At 35.1% G+C, this 16,741-nt stretch overlaps 2 protein-coding genes across 4 annotated transcripts; both read left to right on the top strand.

The window, feature by feature from the left end:
- Positions 1-236: 236 nt before the first annotated feature.
- LOC141610861 (putative disease resistance protein RGA1) lies at positions 237-5,369 on the top strand. Of its 3 annotated transcripts, XM_074429147.1 has the most exons (3): positions 237-454; positions 966-1,114; positions 1,868-5,369. In XM_074429147.1, exon 3 carries the CDS (start codon positions 1,877-1,879, stop codon positions 5,144-5,146), a length of 3,270 nt encoding a protein of 1,089 aa, XP_074285248.1. In that variant the 5' UTR covers positions 237-454; positions 966-1,114; positions 1,868-1,876; the 3' UTR covers positions 5,147-5,369. The 3 variants fall into 3 exon arrangements, with proteins under 3 accessions (XP_074285248.1, XP_074285249.1, XP_074285247.1); XM_074429148.1 differs by lacking the exon at positions 966-1,114; XM_074429146.1 differs by lacking the exons at positions 237-454; positions 966-1,114 and having other exon boundaries at positions 1,589-5,369.
- Positions 5,370-7,072: 1,703 nt separating this feature from the next.
- Positions 7,073-7,523, top strand: LOC141612820 (uncharacterized). The gene is made up of 2 exons (XM_074431568.1): positions 7,073-7,158; positions 7,265-7,523. Exons 1-2 carry the CDS (start codon positions 7,073-7,075, stop codon positions 7,521-7,523), a joined length of 345 nt encoding a protein of 114 aa, XP_074287669.1.
- Positions 7,524-16,741: the final 9,218 nt, after the last annotated feature.

Below are 16,741 nucleotides of genomic sequence, written 5' to 3'. Positions count from 1 at the left end.
CTCTCTTTTCAATTACCTCATCCCACCATAATACTTTAGCTTATTTAATTTGAGTTTCCTTAATTTTGTGTCACCCTTAAATAGGGAATGTTATCTAAAGTAAGAGAGTGACTAAATAGTTTCAATAACTAACTTGTTTTACAATAAGCTTATATAAGACCGCCTAAACAAGTTGGTAACTTAATCAAAGATGAACGCAAACTCAGGAGTAAGTTTATATAAGGAGCAATGGAGATGGAAATTTACTCATACACCCGACTCGAATACGGAGTAAACCAAATGATTCACGCCCAAAAACCAAATAAACCAGATGATGGTTCACAGTTCACACCCAAAAAAAAAAAACAAATTAAAACGCAGGGAGACAAGAAGAAGGAAAGAGGTCACATTATGTATTCATTTGTAGAGAAGAAGTAAATCCAACTGAGATCAAGTCAAGATTTTAATTACTGTGGTAATTCTTTTACCCTTATCTAATTTTGTTGTTTTGTCTTATTTATTTCTCTCATCTTGGTACATTTTTTACAATTTTGCTCCACTCATTTCGTTTTACGGTTTTACCTCGTTTCCGTGATTGTGATACTGGTATAGTCATATACATAATAATACATGTCTTACTTGATACGGAGTACCTTATAATCTTATATCCTTTTGATCAATTATGAAGTATCTGTAATCATATACCTTAGTTTCAATCATATTTCAAAATTGTGGAGTATCTTATAATCTTATATCATTTTTAATTAATTTGGGATGTCTATACCAATGACAAATGAGGGGTAAAAGTTGATTGAGATGGAAATTTACTCATACGACATAAGAATTTGTGGGGCAGTAAGTCTCCCTTATAATGAGTATATTCGTCACAAACTTGTAACGGGTTAAGTATTACCCATATGGGTAGATAAGATAAAAAATAAAGTGCCTAGAGAGTCATAAATGATTGGTCTTATCTTTCCATGTAGGTTGTACTTGACCCGTCATAAACTTGTGATGAATATGGATCGTCAAAAATGAGAATTTGTGTTTGGTGGGAGACAAAAACAAGCAAGAAGATCATTTATAAAGACGGAGTCAATCCAATTGAGATCAAGTCAAGACTTTAATTACTGTGGTAATTCTCTTACCAGTGTCTAATTTTATTGTTTTGTTGTACTCATTTCTCTGATTCTGTTATGTTTTTGACTATTTTACCCCTCTTTTTTCGTTTTACCAAAATTCCGTTGTGGTAGTACTGGTAATTTACTTGATACTAACTTATATCCTTTTGATCAATTCACTATCTCTAATCATATACATTCCGTAGTACACTAGTTTCAATGAAATTTCAAATTCAAATTGAATGTATGAAACATTATTAGAACCATAGTGACCTCAAATAAAATAATTTTAAAAAGTAGTGTAGTACAATTATGAAAAGGATAGGAGGAAATTTCTATACAATCACTCATGTTGCAAGTTGTCTTTGGATGGAAATTTAACACGAGCTCGTACCTTGCTTTTAACATTTTATTGTACCTTTGGTCGGTTGATGTGCTATAAATGTAAAACGTGTGTTGTCACTTGTCAAATACTCGTAATTGTACTTTCGTTTAATACGGGTCGAATATATATCAAATCACTCCACTTATTATTTAAGAAATACCAAAAGATTTGTCTTTATTACCTACCACTATGCGGTAATATTTAACCGTCTACTGAGTTTATATATCAAGGTCTCAATTCCAACTCATTTCACATCCTTTTTATTTAATCTTGCATTTACAAAATTCAGATATTGAATTATATTCCCACAAAAATCATGGATCCTGCAACAACTTTAGCTGTAATTCAAACTATACTTACTGCTATCCAAACTTTGCCTCAGTTACTATCAATGCTCTCCTTTTCTCATTGCAAATCCAAACTTGATGACCTCCAAAACACTGTCGAAATGGTCGGAGCTGTTCTTGAGGATGCTGGTGCCAAGCAGGACTCTCTTAACGCCCAGGAGAAGCATTACGTCCAAGAGCTCAAAGATGCTGTTTACGACGCTGACGATGTGTTAGATGAGTTCCTAACCCTTGCCAAACAGAAGCAACTCAGGGAACATAGTGATAAATTCTCTGACAAGGTAAAATCCTTTATTTTACGATTTGAGCATCTTACACACAAACTCTCTAGTAAAGTCAAAACGGTTAATGACAATTTGAATAAAATTGCCACTAAGAGTGATAAATTTAGTTTTAAGATTGACTTTAAGCCTATAAAATTTACAAAGGAGGAGACTTCTTCTTGTTTGTCTGATGTAATCATTGGGAGGGAGGAAGATGTGGAGAAGATTATAAGTGTGTTGTTGGGTTCTCATAATCTTGATCACCCAAATGTTTCTTTGCTAGCCATTATGGGGATGGGAGGTTTAGGAAAAACCGCTCTTGCCCAACTTGTGTATAACCATCCTAGGATCACTAAGGCATTCCCACTGAAGAGGTGGACTTGCATTGCTGATCAGGATGAACAGCATTTGGATTTGAAAGGGCATTTAGCAAAGGTGGTGAAAGGATTATCTGTTACTGATAAAATGTCTTTGGAGGACATACATCATGAAGTTAAGCAGCAACTTGAAGGGCAAAAATACTTGCTCGTGTTAGATGACGTGTGGACTGAAAGTTATCATGAATGGCAGCAGTTCCAAGGGTTTTTGAAGTTTGGCGGAAGGGGGAGTTGGATAATTGTAACTACACGCTCGAAAACAACTGCCCAAATGATTGCAGGTGATCGAGTACATCTGTTGCAAGGATTATCAGAACCGGAGTCATGGCATTTGTTCGAAAGGATGGCGTTTCAAGGAGAAAAAAGAGATGAAGAATGGGTTAAACTTGGCCAAGAGATTGTAAAAAAGTGTACCAATGTCCCGCTTGCTATTAGAGTAGTAGGAAGTCTTCTGCGTGGTCAATCCAAGTCTGAGTGGTTATCATTTCACGACAAAGGCTTAGTCCTTCTTAGTGAGAGTAATGATGCCATGATGACCCGCATATTGAAGTTAAGTTACGATCAACTTAACCCTTCCTTGAGGACTTGTTTTGCCTACTGTGCTATCTTTCCCAAGGATTGGAAGATTAATAAGAAACTGTTGATTCAGCTTTGGATGGCACAAGGCTACATTAACTCAGAGAATTTGGGCGAAGAATACTTTCTTATATTGCTTCAGAGGTGTTTTTTCCAAGATATAGACGAGGATGAATTTGGGGGGATTAAGTCGTTTAAGATTCATGATCTCTTGCATGATATTGCTGAAAAAGTAGCGGGCGAAGAGATTTTCAGGTTCAGTTCTTATACTTCTAGTGTGGGAAAAAGAGTTCGCCATCTCTCTCTTGTGGAGGACTCCTACGCACAACATATCTTCAATAATTCTGAAATTCGTACGTGCCTTTTTATTACAAAATCGTACCATGGGTCTAAAGTGGACCGATTACTAGCAAGTAAATCAATACGGAAATGGACATGCTTAAGGTCTTTAGATTTGAGTAAGTCAAAGGCCAAAAGTTTACCAAAATCAATAGGTGACCTGTTGCATTTGAGGAGTTTAGACCTCTCATACAATAGTGATCTGAGAGTTCTTCCCAAGTCAATAACAAAGCTAGTAAATCTCCAAACTTTGAATTTACATTTTTGCAAGAGTTTAAAACAACTGCCGGATGATGTGAGCAAGCTAGTTGATCTATGCACCTTAAATGTAGCTCAATGTCATGCGCTAAGTCATATGCCGGCCGGCATAAGTATGTTGAGCTCTCTGCACACTTTATGCCAATTTGTGGTGGGTGCGCGAGCAAGATCAGCTTCAAAGCAATGCTTTAATGGGTTGGAAGACCTAAAGCACCTGAACAAATTGAAAGGGGAATTGACGATTGAAATAGCAGTTCTTGAAAATGCAAAATTTGTGAAGGAAGAACATGGCGGGGGAGGCTATTTAAGGAGTAAGGAACACCTAGAGACGATTATTATTAACTTTAGACGCGGGGAGGAGTCTGAGGAAGCATTGCTGGAAGAGATGCAGCCTCATCCTCATGTCAAGAGATTGGAGTTGTATGGGTATCATGGTGAGACATTACCGAGATGGCCAGGGAGGGGGGATAACTCGGCGTTGTTCGATTTCCCTAATCTTGTCACTTTGCGGATCGTAGATTGCAGTGAGCTTCTCTATCTGCCTTGGCAAATTGGGAAACTGCCCCACCTTAAGACGCTACAGATTTCAAGATTGCCAAATATGGAATATATGGCGGACTCAGGAACACTTGTCTCGGATGAAGGATCATCCTTCTTTCCCTGCCTCGATAGGCTTAATATTTCTCAGTTGCCTAAGTTAAAAGGGTGGTGGCGGAGATCAGGGTCGCACGTGGTCAACCCTAATGAGAGTGGAAGCAGCAGAGAAGCACAAGTATTAAAGTGGGTGTCATCTCCCTGTTTTCCTCTACTAAAGAATCTCAGTATAGAATATTGTGAAAATATGATGGTTGTCCCTTTATGTCCGCAGCTCGAAGAGCTCACAATATATAATTCCAGAGGAGATATGAGGTGCAGACCTCGTCCCTTGTCATGTCCCAAATTGAAGAGACTAGAAATCAACAACTCGGAGTGGCTGAAATCAATGCCTATTGTCCCAAAGTACACTCAGTTTCTTTCAGAGATAAAAATAGTGTCTGATGAGAGAATGGAGAGGTTGGGAGAAGTAAATGAGTTTCCGACGTATTTATTGTCTTCCGTGCGAACCTTACACATCAGCGGTTGCCCGGAACTTGTGAGCATAAGAGGATGGCTGGAGCATTTATCTGCCCTGGAGTCTTTGTATATCCAACTCTGTCCAAAAGTGAAGTTGGGTGGGATGTCATGGCATAACCTTGCTGGTAGTCTTCAACACTTGTATTTGATTGAATTAAAAGAGATGGAGGAATTGCCAGAGGGGATGCAGTTCTGCACTTCCCTCCGATCTCTTAACATTTGGAAGTCTCCCAAACTGAAATCCATGCCAAAATGGATGCCCAAACTCACCTCTCTCCAGGTGCTTTACATTGTACTGGGTTCCGAGAGTCTCAAAGAAAGATGCCAAAAACCGAATGGGGAGGACTGGCCTCTCATCCAACACATCTCAGATTTTTACATGTGCTAGAGATTAGAGAATAGTGTTCACTCTTATCTTATACTCCGTACATTATTACGTGAATCCGATTATTATTTTATGAGATCTTAAGTTAAGTGACATTAGTTGGTATTTTACTTTGGTAGACAAATTATATGAAAAAATAAGAATATGCATTCCATCTTATTTATATTGTCGCTATTTGACTTTGATAGTCAAATGATATGAACTAATGTCACTTTTATATATTGTACGTACCCTCCAATTTTTGTTGAACGAGTTTTTTCTTCTTTGCAATTTGCAAACAAACATAATTCTCCCTCTCGTTGTTTAGTATGGCTAATTGGCTAAAGTACACATGGGATGTTAAAACAAATGATTGTGACGTAGGGAGTACATTTGAACAAACTGGTTTTTTAATTTTTACTCTGTTTATTAAAGGTTGGTCATAATGTATTTAAGGTGCTTGCAATGCAACAGCTGCGCCGATGTATCAGGTACGTAGTTTGTATATAAGTTTCTGATGAACATTTGTTATCTTAACTCACATAGTTCATGCTGCGTTCCTCGACCTGTTGAAGTCTGAACTTAAAAATAGCATTTACATGGTTTTTTTGTTTATTCTGATTAATCAATTGAACACTTACAATTTCATGATGATTTGGTCAAACTCTCGAGTGTGATCCGCTTCTTACTTGTGCCCTTGTTTTAGTCTCCCCTTTATTCGATTCCTTCTTTGGATGAGTTTCTTAAATTGTCAGACATCAGTTACTGAGTCTTAGCACATATCACAGGGCTCAACTCATTATTTGATGAAGAATTGTCGTCAGAAATGGCACTGGCTCTACAGCGAGGTCTACTGAGAAGTAAAAGCGGAGCTGGTTGGAAATTTGTTCAACAGATATTTGTTATAGCATCAATACAGTAATGGTTTAAATTAAGGTGAAAACCAAAATGCAAATGTTGTGTAAAGTTCTTGAAAATTGCTGTGGCTGCATTTTGAGGTGATAATAGCCACGTTTAGCAAGATTAGGCCGTAAGAGCTGATTGTGTGTGACCGTGACTGAAACCTAGAATTTAATTTAATGGCAATGATTCCGACTCGTTGTTTTTTCAGGGGTTGGAATTGATCTTTCATCTCTATGTATTGTGAAGGGAAATACCTGTTGGGATTTATATATAGACTGCCTTGTGGCCAGTTCTGATGGGAATTTGCTGGATGCCTTTATGGTGCAGCTATCACGGTATTACTCGCTTATCTACTGATGCACTTGATTCTGCCACCACCTGTCAGATTTTGGCATTTCATCTGCTCGTACTTTACCTCTTATAATTTGAGACAAAGCTTTTTATTAATTTCGCCATGTTGTAGGGGTTTGGTATAAAAGGGTTAAATGTTATAAAAGAGAATTTGCTCTGTTTCTCAAACTGTTATCCTCATATCCCTCTCCTAGAGTGATGTAAGGTTGATTTGCTTCAATTTGATAACTAATTTTTCCTGTCAGTCTGGTTTTCGTCGTTCGGAGACATCATGTTCGCACTTTTTAGATGCATGGTAGGTTGGGAATAAAGAGTTTCAGTGAAATGGAACTCGAAGTATTATACAGTGTATCGAACCAATTGCAGTTGTCACTGTGATACTACTATTGTTGCGTTTATTACTTTATTTAGGTGTTAAAGGTTAATTGAGCATCTGCTTAAAGGACTGAATCTCTGTGTTTTTGCAGGCTGCTTTGAGTGATACAGGAGTACCACGAGTTCAGGTCATTGCTGCTGATCAGCTCATCAGCGAGAAATTGATTTCAGCGACGATGAATTTCTACAGTTGAACACTTCGGCAGTTCCTATCATAATTACATGACAAAGGTTTCAAATTTTCCTTTTATCATCTAGTATAAAGATTACCCCCTCTATCGTACTTATATTGTTGTTATTTGACTTTGGTGATCAAATAATATGAACTTTGTCGGCTATTATATCGCTGTTGATCAAAGGCATTCCGAAAGAATCATATCCGCTCAATATTTGTCGTTTATATCGCTGTCGGTCAAATGGTTGAGGACCAAAGTCAAATGAGAACAATATAAATAGGACGAAGGATTTGAATAGACTCATTATTTCTCATTTGGCTTGTACATTATTTGAAAGCCAATTTGATGTTGTCCGGGTGGGAAAACGTTATATAGTAGATGCAATTGCAGAGGAAGAATCCCAAATGAGTTCAGCTATTTCCATCTCTGTAAACCAGCAAGGTCATATTTGTGTCCTAACCAAACGTGGCGGGGTTGGTCTGGATCCAACCATGATCCATGACATGATATCTGTAGCTAAACATGTCAGTGAGCAATTTCTGAACAAGTTAGATTCTGAGATAGCTACTGCACAAGCTCGTAAGGAGGAATCATGAAATGTAGTTGAACTTCATACCTAGAGCTCTTATTTCTACTCTAATGACGATTTTAGGCGTAGAAATATTTCTACATGCATGTATATTATAAAATGCTTGTTTCCGTTGAGAAATTATGGTAGTACTATGGATTTTCCGGGCTTAAAACTATAAGGGATATTCAATACGTTATATTGGTTCTCCTATGAGAGCGATTGAATCTTTTTTACTGTACTATGGCATATTTTGTTCTTTATTCACCGGTGCCCCCGAGATTAAATAATCTTGACCTATGACTGTCGGCCTTTCGGTCGACAGTCCACCAGTAGTGAAAGAGAGGGTTATATCACAGAGCTGCTACAATTGCTTCAATGGGAGCTACCCCGCTTGACAGCGAGATCAATTTTGCATTAAATTGATCGTATTTTTGAGATTTTTGTTTTGGTAAAAAAATCATTGCTTTCTAAATTAATGGCCGAGACTCAAAAGTTTATTTTTTTTCAAAAGGAGGGTATAACATACCTTAGAAAACAAAAATCTATGGTAAACTTGGGACATATTAGAAGCATTCTTAATATATAAGTTAATATATATTTCGGCCAAAAAATATACTCCCTCCCAACACTTATGTTTGCCCCATTTTAATAAAATACTCCTCACATATCTTAGGGAAATGGTGCAAACATTGTTATTCGGAGGGAGTATAAGTTGGAGTAATAGATAAGGTAAACAAATTATTAGACTCTGTTCTTTCGAACTGAAATTATTTGAACTGAACGAAACTTAATAGAGTTGAACTGAACTAATGGATCTGAACTGAAGTAAAAAAATAATTTGTGAAGAGAAAAACTGAATTGAAAGAAGTTGAACTGATCTAAACCGAGTTAAACTGAACTAAAATGAGTTGAAATTAAGTTTACAAAAACTAGTATTGGTGTCCGGCTTCGCCCGGGCTACCTCTACTTACCATTAATTTTTTTTTCATGAAATAAAATTACTTAAAGTTGCATAACTCATAAATTTATCATTAATATATTTTTCTATGACATATTCTAAAATTACGATGAAATAAATTTTGAGACAAATTCACTACTCCCGCTATTAATATTTTAATCTTATTAATGAAACAATAGTAATAACATTTCACTACTTGCCCGTAATCATTGTTACTTTCACTACTCCCGCCGTAATTATTGTTACTGTCACTACTGCCTCATTAATATTGATAATTTCACTACTTGCCCGTAACCATTGTTACTTTCACTACTCCCGCTGTAATTATTGTTACTGTCACTATTGCCGCATTAATATTGATAATTTCACTACTCCCGTCGTAATTATTGTTACTATTATTGTTACTTTCACTATTGCCGCATTAATATTGATTATTTCACTACTCCCGTTGTTTCTACCACTCTCACTAATCTCGCTGATAATATTGTTACTTTTACTATTCAAATGAGTGATTACTATCATATAACTATATCCAATGTTACCACAATTCTTTTCTTTACCGGCGAAATTACTTTTACCACTTAGGCATGCAATTTTAAGAGGATTATATATTTATATAAATATATTACATATATGCATTAAATCAAATCGAAAGAATATGCAATATTATATATTATGGAATCTAACTTGAATTATTTGTAACACTACTTATATTATATTTTTGTATGTTAAATAATTAACATCTCTATACATCTAATAAACTATAAAGTTTAATAAAATTGCATAGATTTTAAATTTAATATATAATTTTATGATGATAATAATTAATACCATAAGTGTGCATATTTATACTAATTAATTATTTTATTTTAAAGAAATTGACCATCTTCTAGTCTTCTATAAATATTTAGGAAAATTACCAAGCATCTTCTTTCTTTTAGTTTTCTTGAAATTGACCATCTTAATTAATTATTTTATTTTAAGAAAATTGACCATCTTAATTAATTATTTTATTTTAGTGAAATTGACCATGTTTTAGTTTCTTACAAATGTTTAGGAAAATTACCAAACTTCTATATAATTTAATTTTAACCCAAACTATATAATATTTGCATTGAGATCCCTTAATCGGGTTCATCACACGGTGCTAGTGATTTAAAACTATATAGTATAATTAATTTGTATAACTTTCTTTAATTACATTGAAGTCCATTGGTTTCTGGATTTAATATATAGTACTAGTATTGGTGCCCGGCTTCGCCCGTGCTACCTCTACTTACCATTATTTTTTTTCATTAAATAAAATTACTTAAAGTTGCATAACCCATAAATTTATCATTAATATATTTTTTATAACATATCCTAAAATTACGATGAAATAAATTTTGAGACAAATTTACTACTCTCGCTATTAATATTTTACTCTTATTAATGAAACAATAATAACATTTCACTATTTGCCCGTAATCATTGTTACTTTCACTATTCCCGCCGTAATTATTGTTACTGTCACTACTGCCGCATTAATATTGATAATTTCACTACTCCCGCCGTAATTATTGTTACTATTATTGTTACTTTCACTATTGCCGCATTAATATTGATTATTTCACTACTCCCGTTGTTGTTTCTACCACTCTCACTAATCTCGTTGCTAATATTGTTACTTTTACTATTCAAATGAGTGATTACTATTACATAACTATATCCAATGTTACTATAATTCTGTTCTTTACTGATTGAATTACTTTTACTACTTAGGTATGCAATTTTAAGAGGATTATATATTTATATAAATATATTTTACATATATGCATTAAATCAAATCGAAAGAATTATGCAATATTATATATTATTTAATCTAACTTGAATTATTTATAACCTATTTATTATATTTTTGTATGTTAAATAATTAACATCTCTATACATCTAATAAATTATAAAGTTTAATAAAATTGCATAGATTTTAAATTTAATATATAATTTTATGATGATAATAATTAATACCATAAGTGTGCATGTTTATACTATTTATTTTAAGGAAATTGACCATCTTAATTAATTATTTTATTTTAAGGAAATTAACCATGTTTAGGAAAATTACCAAGCTTCTCTATAATTTTATTTTAACCCAAACTATATAATATTTGCGTTGAGATCCCTTAATCGGGTCCATCACACGGTGCTATTGATTTAAAACTATATAGTATAATTAATTTGTATAACTTTCTTTAATTACATTGAAGTCCTTTGGTTTCTGGATTTAATATATAGTATTGATATATAATATTTGCATTGAGATCCCTTAATCGGGTCTATCACACGGTGCTATTGATTTAAAACTATATAGTATAATTAATTTGTATAACTTTCTTTAATTACATTGAAGTCCTTTGGTTTCTGGATTTAATATATAGTATTGATTAATCGGGTCCATCACACGGAGCTATTGATTTAAAACTATATAGTATAATTAATTTGTATAACTTTCTTTAATTACATTGAAGTCCTTTGGTTTCTGGATTTTAATATATAGTATTGATATATAATATTTGCATTGAGATCCCTTAATCGGGTCCATCACACGGTGCTATTGATTTAAAACTATATAGTATAATTAATTTGTATAACTTTCTTTAATTACATTGAAGTCCTTTGGTTTCTGGATTTAATATATAGTACTAGTATTGGTGCCCGGCTTCGCCCGGGCTACCTCTACTTACCATTATTTTTTTTTTCATTAAATAAAATTACTTAAAGTTGCATAACGCATAAATTTATCATTAATATATTTTTTATAACATATCCTAAAATTACGATGAAATAAATTTTTAGACAAATTCACTACTCCCGCCCGCTATTAATATTTTACTCTTATTAATGAAACAATAGTAATAACATTTCACTACTTGCCCGTAATCATTGTTACTTTCACTACTCCCGCCGTAATTATTTTTACTGTCAATATTGCCGCATTAATATTGATAATTTCACTACTCTCGCTGTAATTATTGTTACTTTCACTATTGCCGCATTAATATTGATTATTTCACTACTCCCGTTGTTGTTTCTACCACTCTCACTAATCTCGTTGATAATATTGTTACTTTTACTATTCAAATGAGTGATTGCTATCATATAACTATATTCAATGTTACTACAATTCTTTTCTTTACTGACGAAATTACTTTTACTACTTAGGCATGCAATTTTAAGAGGATTATATATTTATATAAATATATTACATATATGCATTAAATCATATCGAAAGAATTATGCAATATTATATATTATGGAATCTAACTCGAATTATTTATAACATACTTATATTATATTTTTGTATGTTAAATAATTAACATCTCTATACATCTAATAAATTATAAAGTTTAATAAAATTGCATAGATTTTAAATTTAATATATAATTTTATGATGATAATAATTAATAATACCATAAGTGTGCATGTTTATACTAATTAATTATTTTATTCTAAGAAAATTGACCATCTTCTAGTCTTCTATAAATATTTAGGAAAATTATCAGGCATCTTCTTTCTGTTAGTCTCCTTGAAATTGACCATCTTAATTAATTATTTTATTTTAAGGAAATTGACCATGTTTAGGAAAATTACCAAGCTTCTATATAATTTAATTTTAACCCAAACTATATAATATTTGCATTGAGATCCCTTAATCGAGTCCATCACACGATGCTATTGATTTAAAACTATATAGTATAATTAATTTGTATAACTTTCTTTAATTACATTGAAGTCCCTTGGTTTCTGGATTTAATATATAGTATTGATTGATTGATAGCTAAACAAATAACCGAGACGGATGAAATAATTTTAGCACATAAAATTTGTAACTTGTGAACGATTTTTTCTACCTCTTTGCAAGGAAACCCAATGGTAATTACAAAAACAAATTGATATTTAAAGACAAAAGTCAATCCGGATTCAGATCAAATCAAGATTTAACTCCAGATTTTAATTACTGAGGTAATTCTCTTACCCTTCTTTAATTTCATTGTTTCGCACTCGCAGTACGCATTTTTCTGTGATCGCAGTAATACCGTGTTATTCTCTCCGTCCCACTCATTTAAATTTGAGTAAAATTGATTGGGAAATAGATATATAATTTTAGGGAAAAAAAGTGATGGGAAAATTAATCCATCTAATAAATTCGCTATATCTCTGTTCACATAGTTTCAATCAAATTTCAAAATTGATCGACAATATCTAATTGAATGTATGCGTGTTTTTGTTCTGATAATTGATTTCACTGGTTTCATTGCAAATATTGCAAGTTAGTATTGATTTCCGTAATACATAGTATAACATTGATGAAAGACGATGATCTGTAAATAGTAATGTATAAATATGATAGATTTGAGGGTGTATTGCTTAGAATTTCAGAGGAGTTGAGTTAAGGGATGTAAATGTAGATTTCTGGAAAAAGGAAGTAGCGGTATTTCGTGTTGTGAAAATAAATTACGATTTTATTTTGGTAACTTATTTAATTTTGTTGTTTTGCCGCATACATTTCTCTCATTCCGTTACGTTTTTACTACTTTACCCCTCTCATTTCGTTTGGCTGCTTTACCTCATTATTGTGGTCTTGGAACTGGTATAGATTGGAAAATTGATCCAACATTCCAACTAATCAATTCACTAACCCTAATCACATTAGTTTCAATCAAATTTTAAAATTGATCGAATATTTGATGGATAAAATCTAATTGAATGTATGAAACATAGAATCAGACGCATTTCGAGTCTAAAATGCAAGTCAAGTTTACTCACTGTCCTTTGAAACACATTTGAAATTGTCTGAGGCATGCTTGTTTTTGTTCTGATAATTGATTTCCCTAGTTTCATTGGAAAATTCATTAGAGTTTTGAATTTAAAATTATACAAATTTGATATTGTTTTTCGTCATACCCTAACGTCGAAGAAAGATTATGATCGTAATTATTAGACAGATTTCGGAGTTATGTTAGAATTTGAGAGGACATCTGGATTTTTTGAAGGATATAATCGACTCAAAAACTCCTTTATTTGTAGACCACTTATCTGTCATCTCCATTATGGCATCATCCGCAACCTCAAATCAATTGCTACCTCACTTCTTATTCATTTCAGATCGTTTATTTCTCGGTTGTATTTTCTTATAAATTGCTCATTTGTTTAAAACAGTCCTCGCAAATCTTAAAAAGTGAAAATTTCGAAGAATCGGAGGGACTATAAGTTAATTCAAAATCCCATTCACACAATGTGAACAAGTATGGAAATGAAAGGAGGAATTTTCTACTCCATCATTCAAGTTACTGGAAATTTCGTATCTCGCTTTCGTTTCAGAATATGCATCTCAATTGCTACTTCACTACTTAATACATCTCAGATCCTTTATATAATCTTACATATTTGCATTTACAATTTACAAACATCATAAAACAAAAACTCACAAAGATAATTTCGCTTTCGTTTCAGAATGTACCGTTAATTTGCTTCAAGTTGATAACTAATTTTTCCTGTCGGTCTGGTTTTCGTCGTTCGGAGACATCATGTTCTCACTTTTTAGATGCTGTGAGTGTTTTCGGGCATTCGCTGCCGGTCCCAAGCCCGGATAAAGGAGGAGGGTTGCGGTAGGTCTGTGGCAGCCAGCATAAAAACTTAGTCACATTTTTTGGACATGAATCGGAATTTGAACATCGTTGGGGCGTCTCCTCAGAAGCGACGCACTGCACTTCTTAGACCCGGGTGTAGTGATAAGTATGTGAGGGTTGCTAGGTCGTCGCCCGGAAGCGACGCGCCATCTTTACATCTGGGGGTGGTGTCAAATAAGCAAGGGTGCGCTACATCTTCTAGACCCGGGTGTAGTGAAAAATATGCAAGGGTTGTTAGGTCGTCGCCCAAAAGCGGCGCGCCACCTCGAAGTATGGGTGTGGTGTCAAATAGGTTTGGATCTAGGAAGCATGGTCAAGAGCGGGTAAAGAAATCAGGACATGACTTTAGGAAGGGTAGTAGGTTACGGTTTGGTACTTGGAATGTTGGCTCTTTGACAGGGAGATTAGCTGAGGTAGGGGAGGTTATGAAAAGGAGGAGAGTGCATATAATGTGTCTACAAGAGACAAAGTGGGTCGGAGATAAAGCAAGGGTAATAGCGCCTTGGGGTTATAAGCTTTGGTACACGGGTAAAGACAAAAGTCGTAATGGAGTGGGTATTGTCATTGATAAAGATTACATTGATGATGTGGTAGAAGTATCGAGAAAGAGTGATAGGATTATGAGTATTAAGCTTGTAGTCGGGGATGAGGTGGTGACGGTTATAAGTGCTTACGCACCCCAAGTAGGTTTGGATGCTTCTTTCCGACGAGCCTTCTGGGAAGATTTGGAAGAGGTTGTAGAACGTGCCCCTATTGGAGAGAAATTGATCATTGGTGGTGACCTCAATGGGCATGTGGGTACTAGTCGAGTTGGCTTTGAGAACATTCATGGGAGTTTTGGGTTCGGGGAGAGAAATGAAGCAGGAAGTGACATATTGGATTTTGCTTTGGCATATGACTTGGGTATAATGAACACTTGGTTCGAGAAAAGACATTCTCATTTGGTGACTTATAGAAGTGGAGGTAATGCTAGTCAAATTGACTTCCTTTTGGTAAGGAATGTGTGGAGGAAAGAGTACACCGATTGCAAGGTCATACCCGGGGAAAGTGCCGCAACACAACATAGACTAGTGGTTCTTGATTTTCGGGGTAAGAGAGACTTGAGGAAGAGAAAGATAATCGGTGAGGCTCGGATCAAGTGGTGGAAGCTACAAGGGGGAAACCAACAAGCGTTTTTGGATAAGGTTGGAAGTAGCGATATTTGGTCGGATTGTGAGGAGAAAGATATTGATGCAACGTGGGATAAATTGGAGCATGTTGTAAAGGAGGTGGCGAGGGAGGTATTAGGGGAATATAAAGGGAATAAACCATCAAGTAAGGACACATCTTGGTGGAACGATGTGGTGAGACAAGCGATAAAGACTAAACGTGAATGCTATAAGGTTTTGGGGAAATGCATGAGTGATGAGAACTTTGAAAAGTACAAGGAGGCTAGGCGAGCCGCTAAAAAGGCCGTACGGGATGCGAGGGCAAAAGTTAACCAAGAAGTGTATGCCAGGTTGGACACGAGAGAAGGAGAGAAGGATATCTATAAACTGGCTCGCATAAGAGACCGAAAGACGAGAGATATTGGGAGAGTTAGGTGTGTGAAAGATATGGACGACAAGGTTATGGTTCAGGATAACGAGATAAAGGCTAGATGGAGTTCTTACTTTGATAATTTATTCAATGGACATCAGGAACAAGGTTTTGGGGATGTAGAGGTAACACCAAGCATGGTTAACCGGGAATTTGTGCGTAGAATACAAAAGAGTGAAGTTAGAAAGGCGTTAAGGAAGATGGGATCAAAGAAAGCAGAAGGACCGGATGGTATACCCATAGAAGTTTGGAGGTGCTTCGGGGAGAAAGGGATTGAATGGGTAACCATGCTCTTCAACAAGATTTGGAGGAGCAACAAGATGCCATCGGCTTGGAGGAAAAGCACTCTTGTCCCTTTGTACAAGAACAAAGGTGATGTCCAAGAGTGTTCCAATTATCGGGGAATTAAACTTATGAGTCATACAATGAAGTTATGGGAGCGGGTAATCGAGCAAAGGCTTAGGAGATATGTAGACATCTCGGAAAACCAATTTGGATTTATGCCCGGGAGATCGACTATGGATGCGATTTTTATCATGAGACAGTTGATGGAATACCATCGGGACAAGAAGAAGGATTTGCATATGGTTTTTATTGACTTAGAAAAGGCATATGATAGGGTACCAAGAGAAGTACTTTGGTGGGCTTTGGCGAGAAAGGGTGTGTCGCGAAAATATATTGACCTCATAAAGGACATGTATGAGGAGGCTAGTGCAAGTGTTCGCACTAATGTTGGGAGAACGGAAGAATTTCCTATTACCATCGGGGTGCATCAAGGTTCCGCACTTAGTCCTTTTCTCTTTGCTATAGTTATGGATGAGTTGACAAGGGATATTCAGGACGACATCCCTTGGTGTATGATGTTTGCTGATGATATTGTGTTGATTGATGAGACAAAAGAGGGGGTGGAGAGAAAGTTGGAATTGTGGAGGCAGACTTTAGAGACTCGTGGGTTCAGCCGAGTAGAGTAAGACCGAGTATTTGAGGTGTCGTTCACTAAGGTGGCGGGGTTGAGATCGACAGAGGCGGGGAGTATTA

This window comes from Silene latifolia, chromosome 11, assembly GCF_048544455.1.
Source record: "Silene latifolia isolate original U9 population chromosome 11, ASM4854445v1, whole genome shotgun sequence".
Classification (NCBI taxonomy): Eukaryota; Viridiplantae; Streptophyta; class Magnoliopsida; order Caryophyllales; family Caryophyllaceae; genus Silene; species Silene latifolia.
This window is presented reverse-complemented; position numbering and strand designations above follow the sequence as displayed.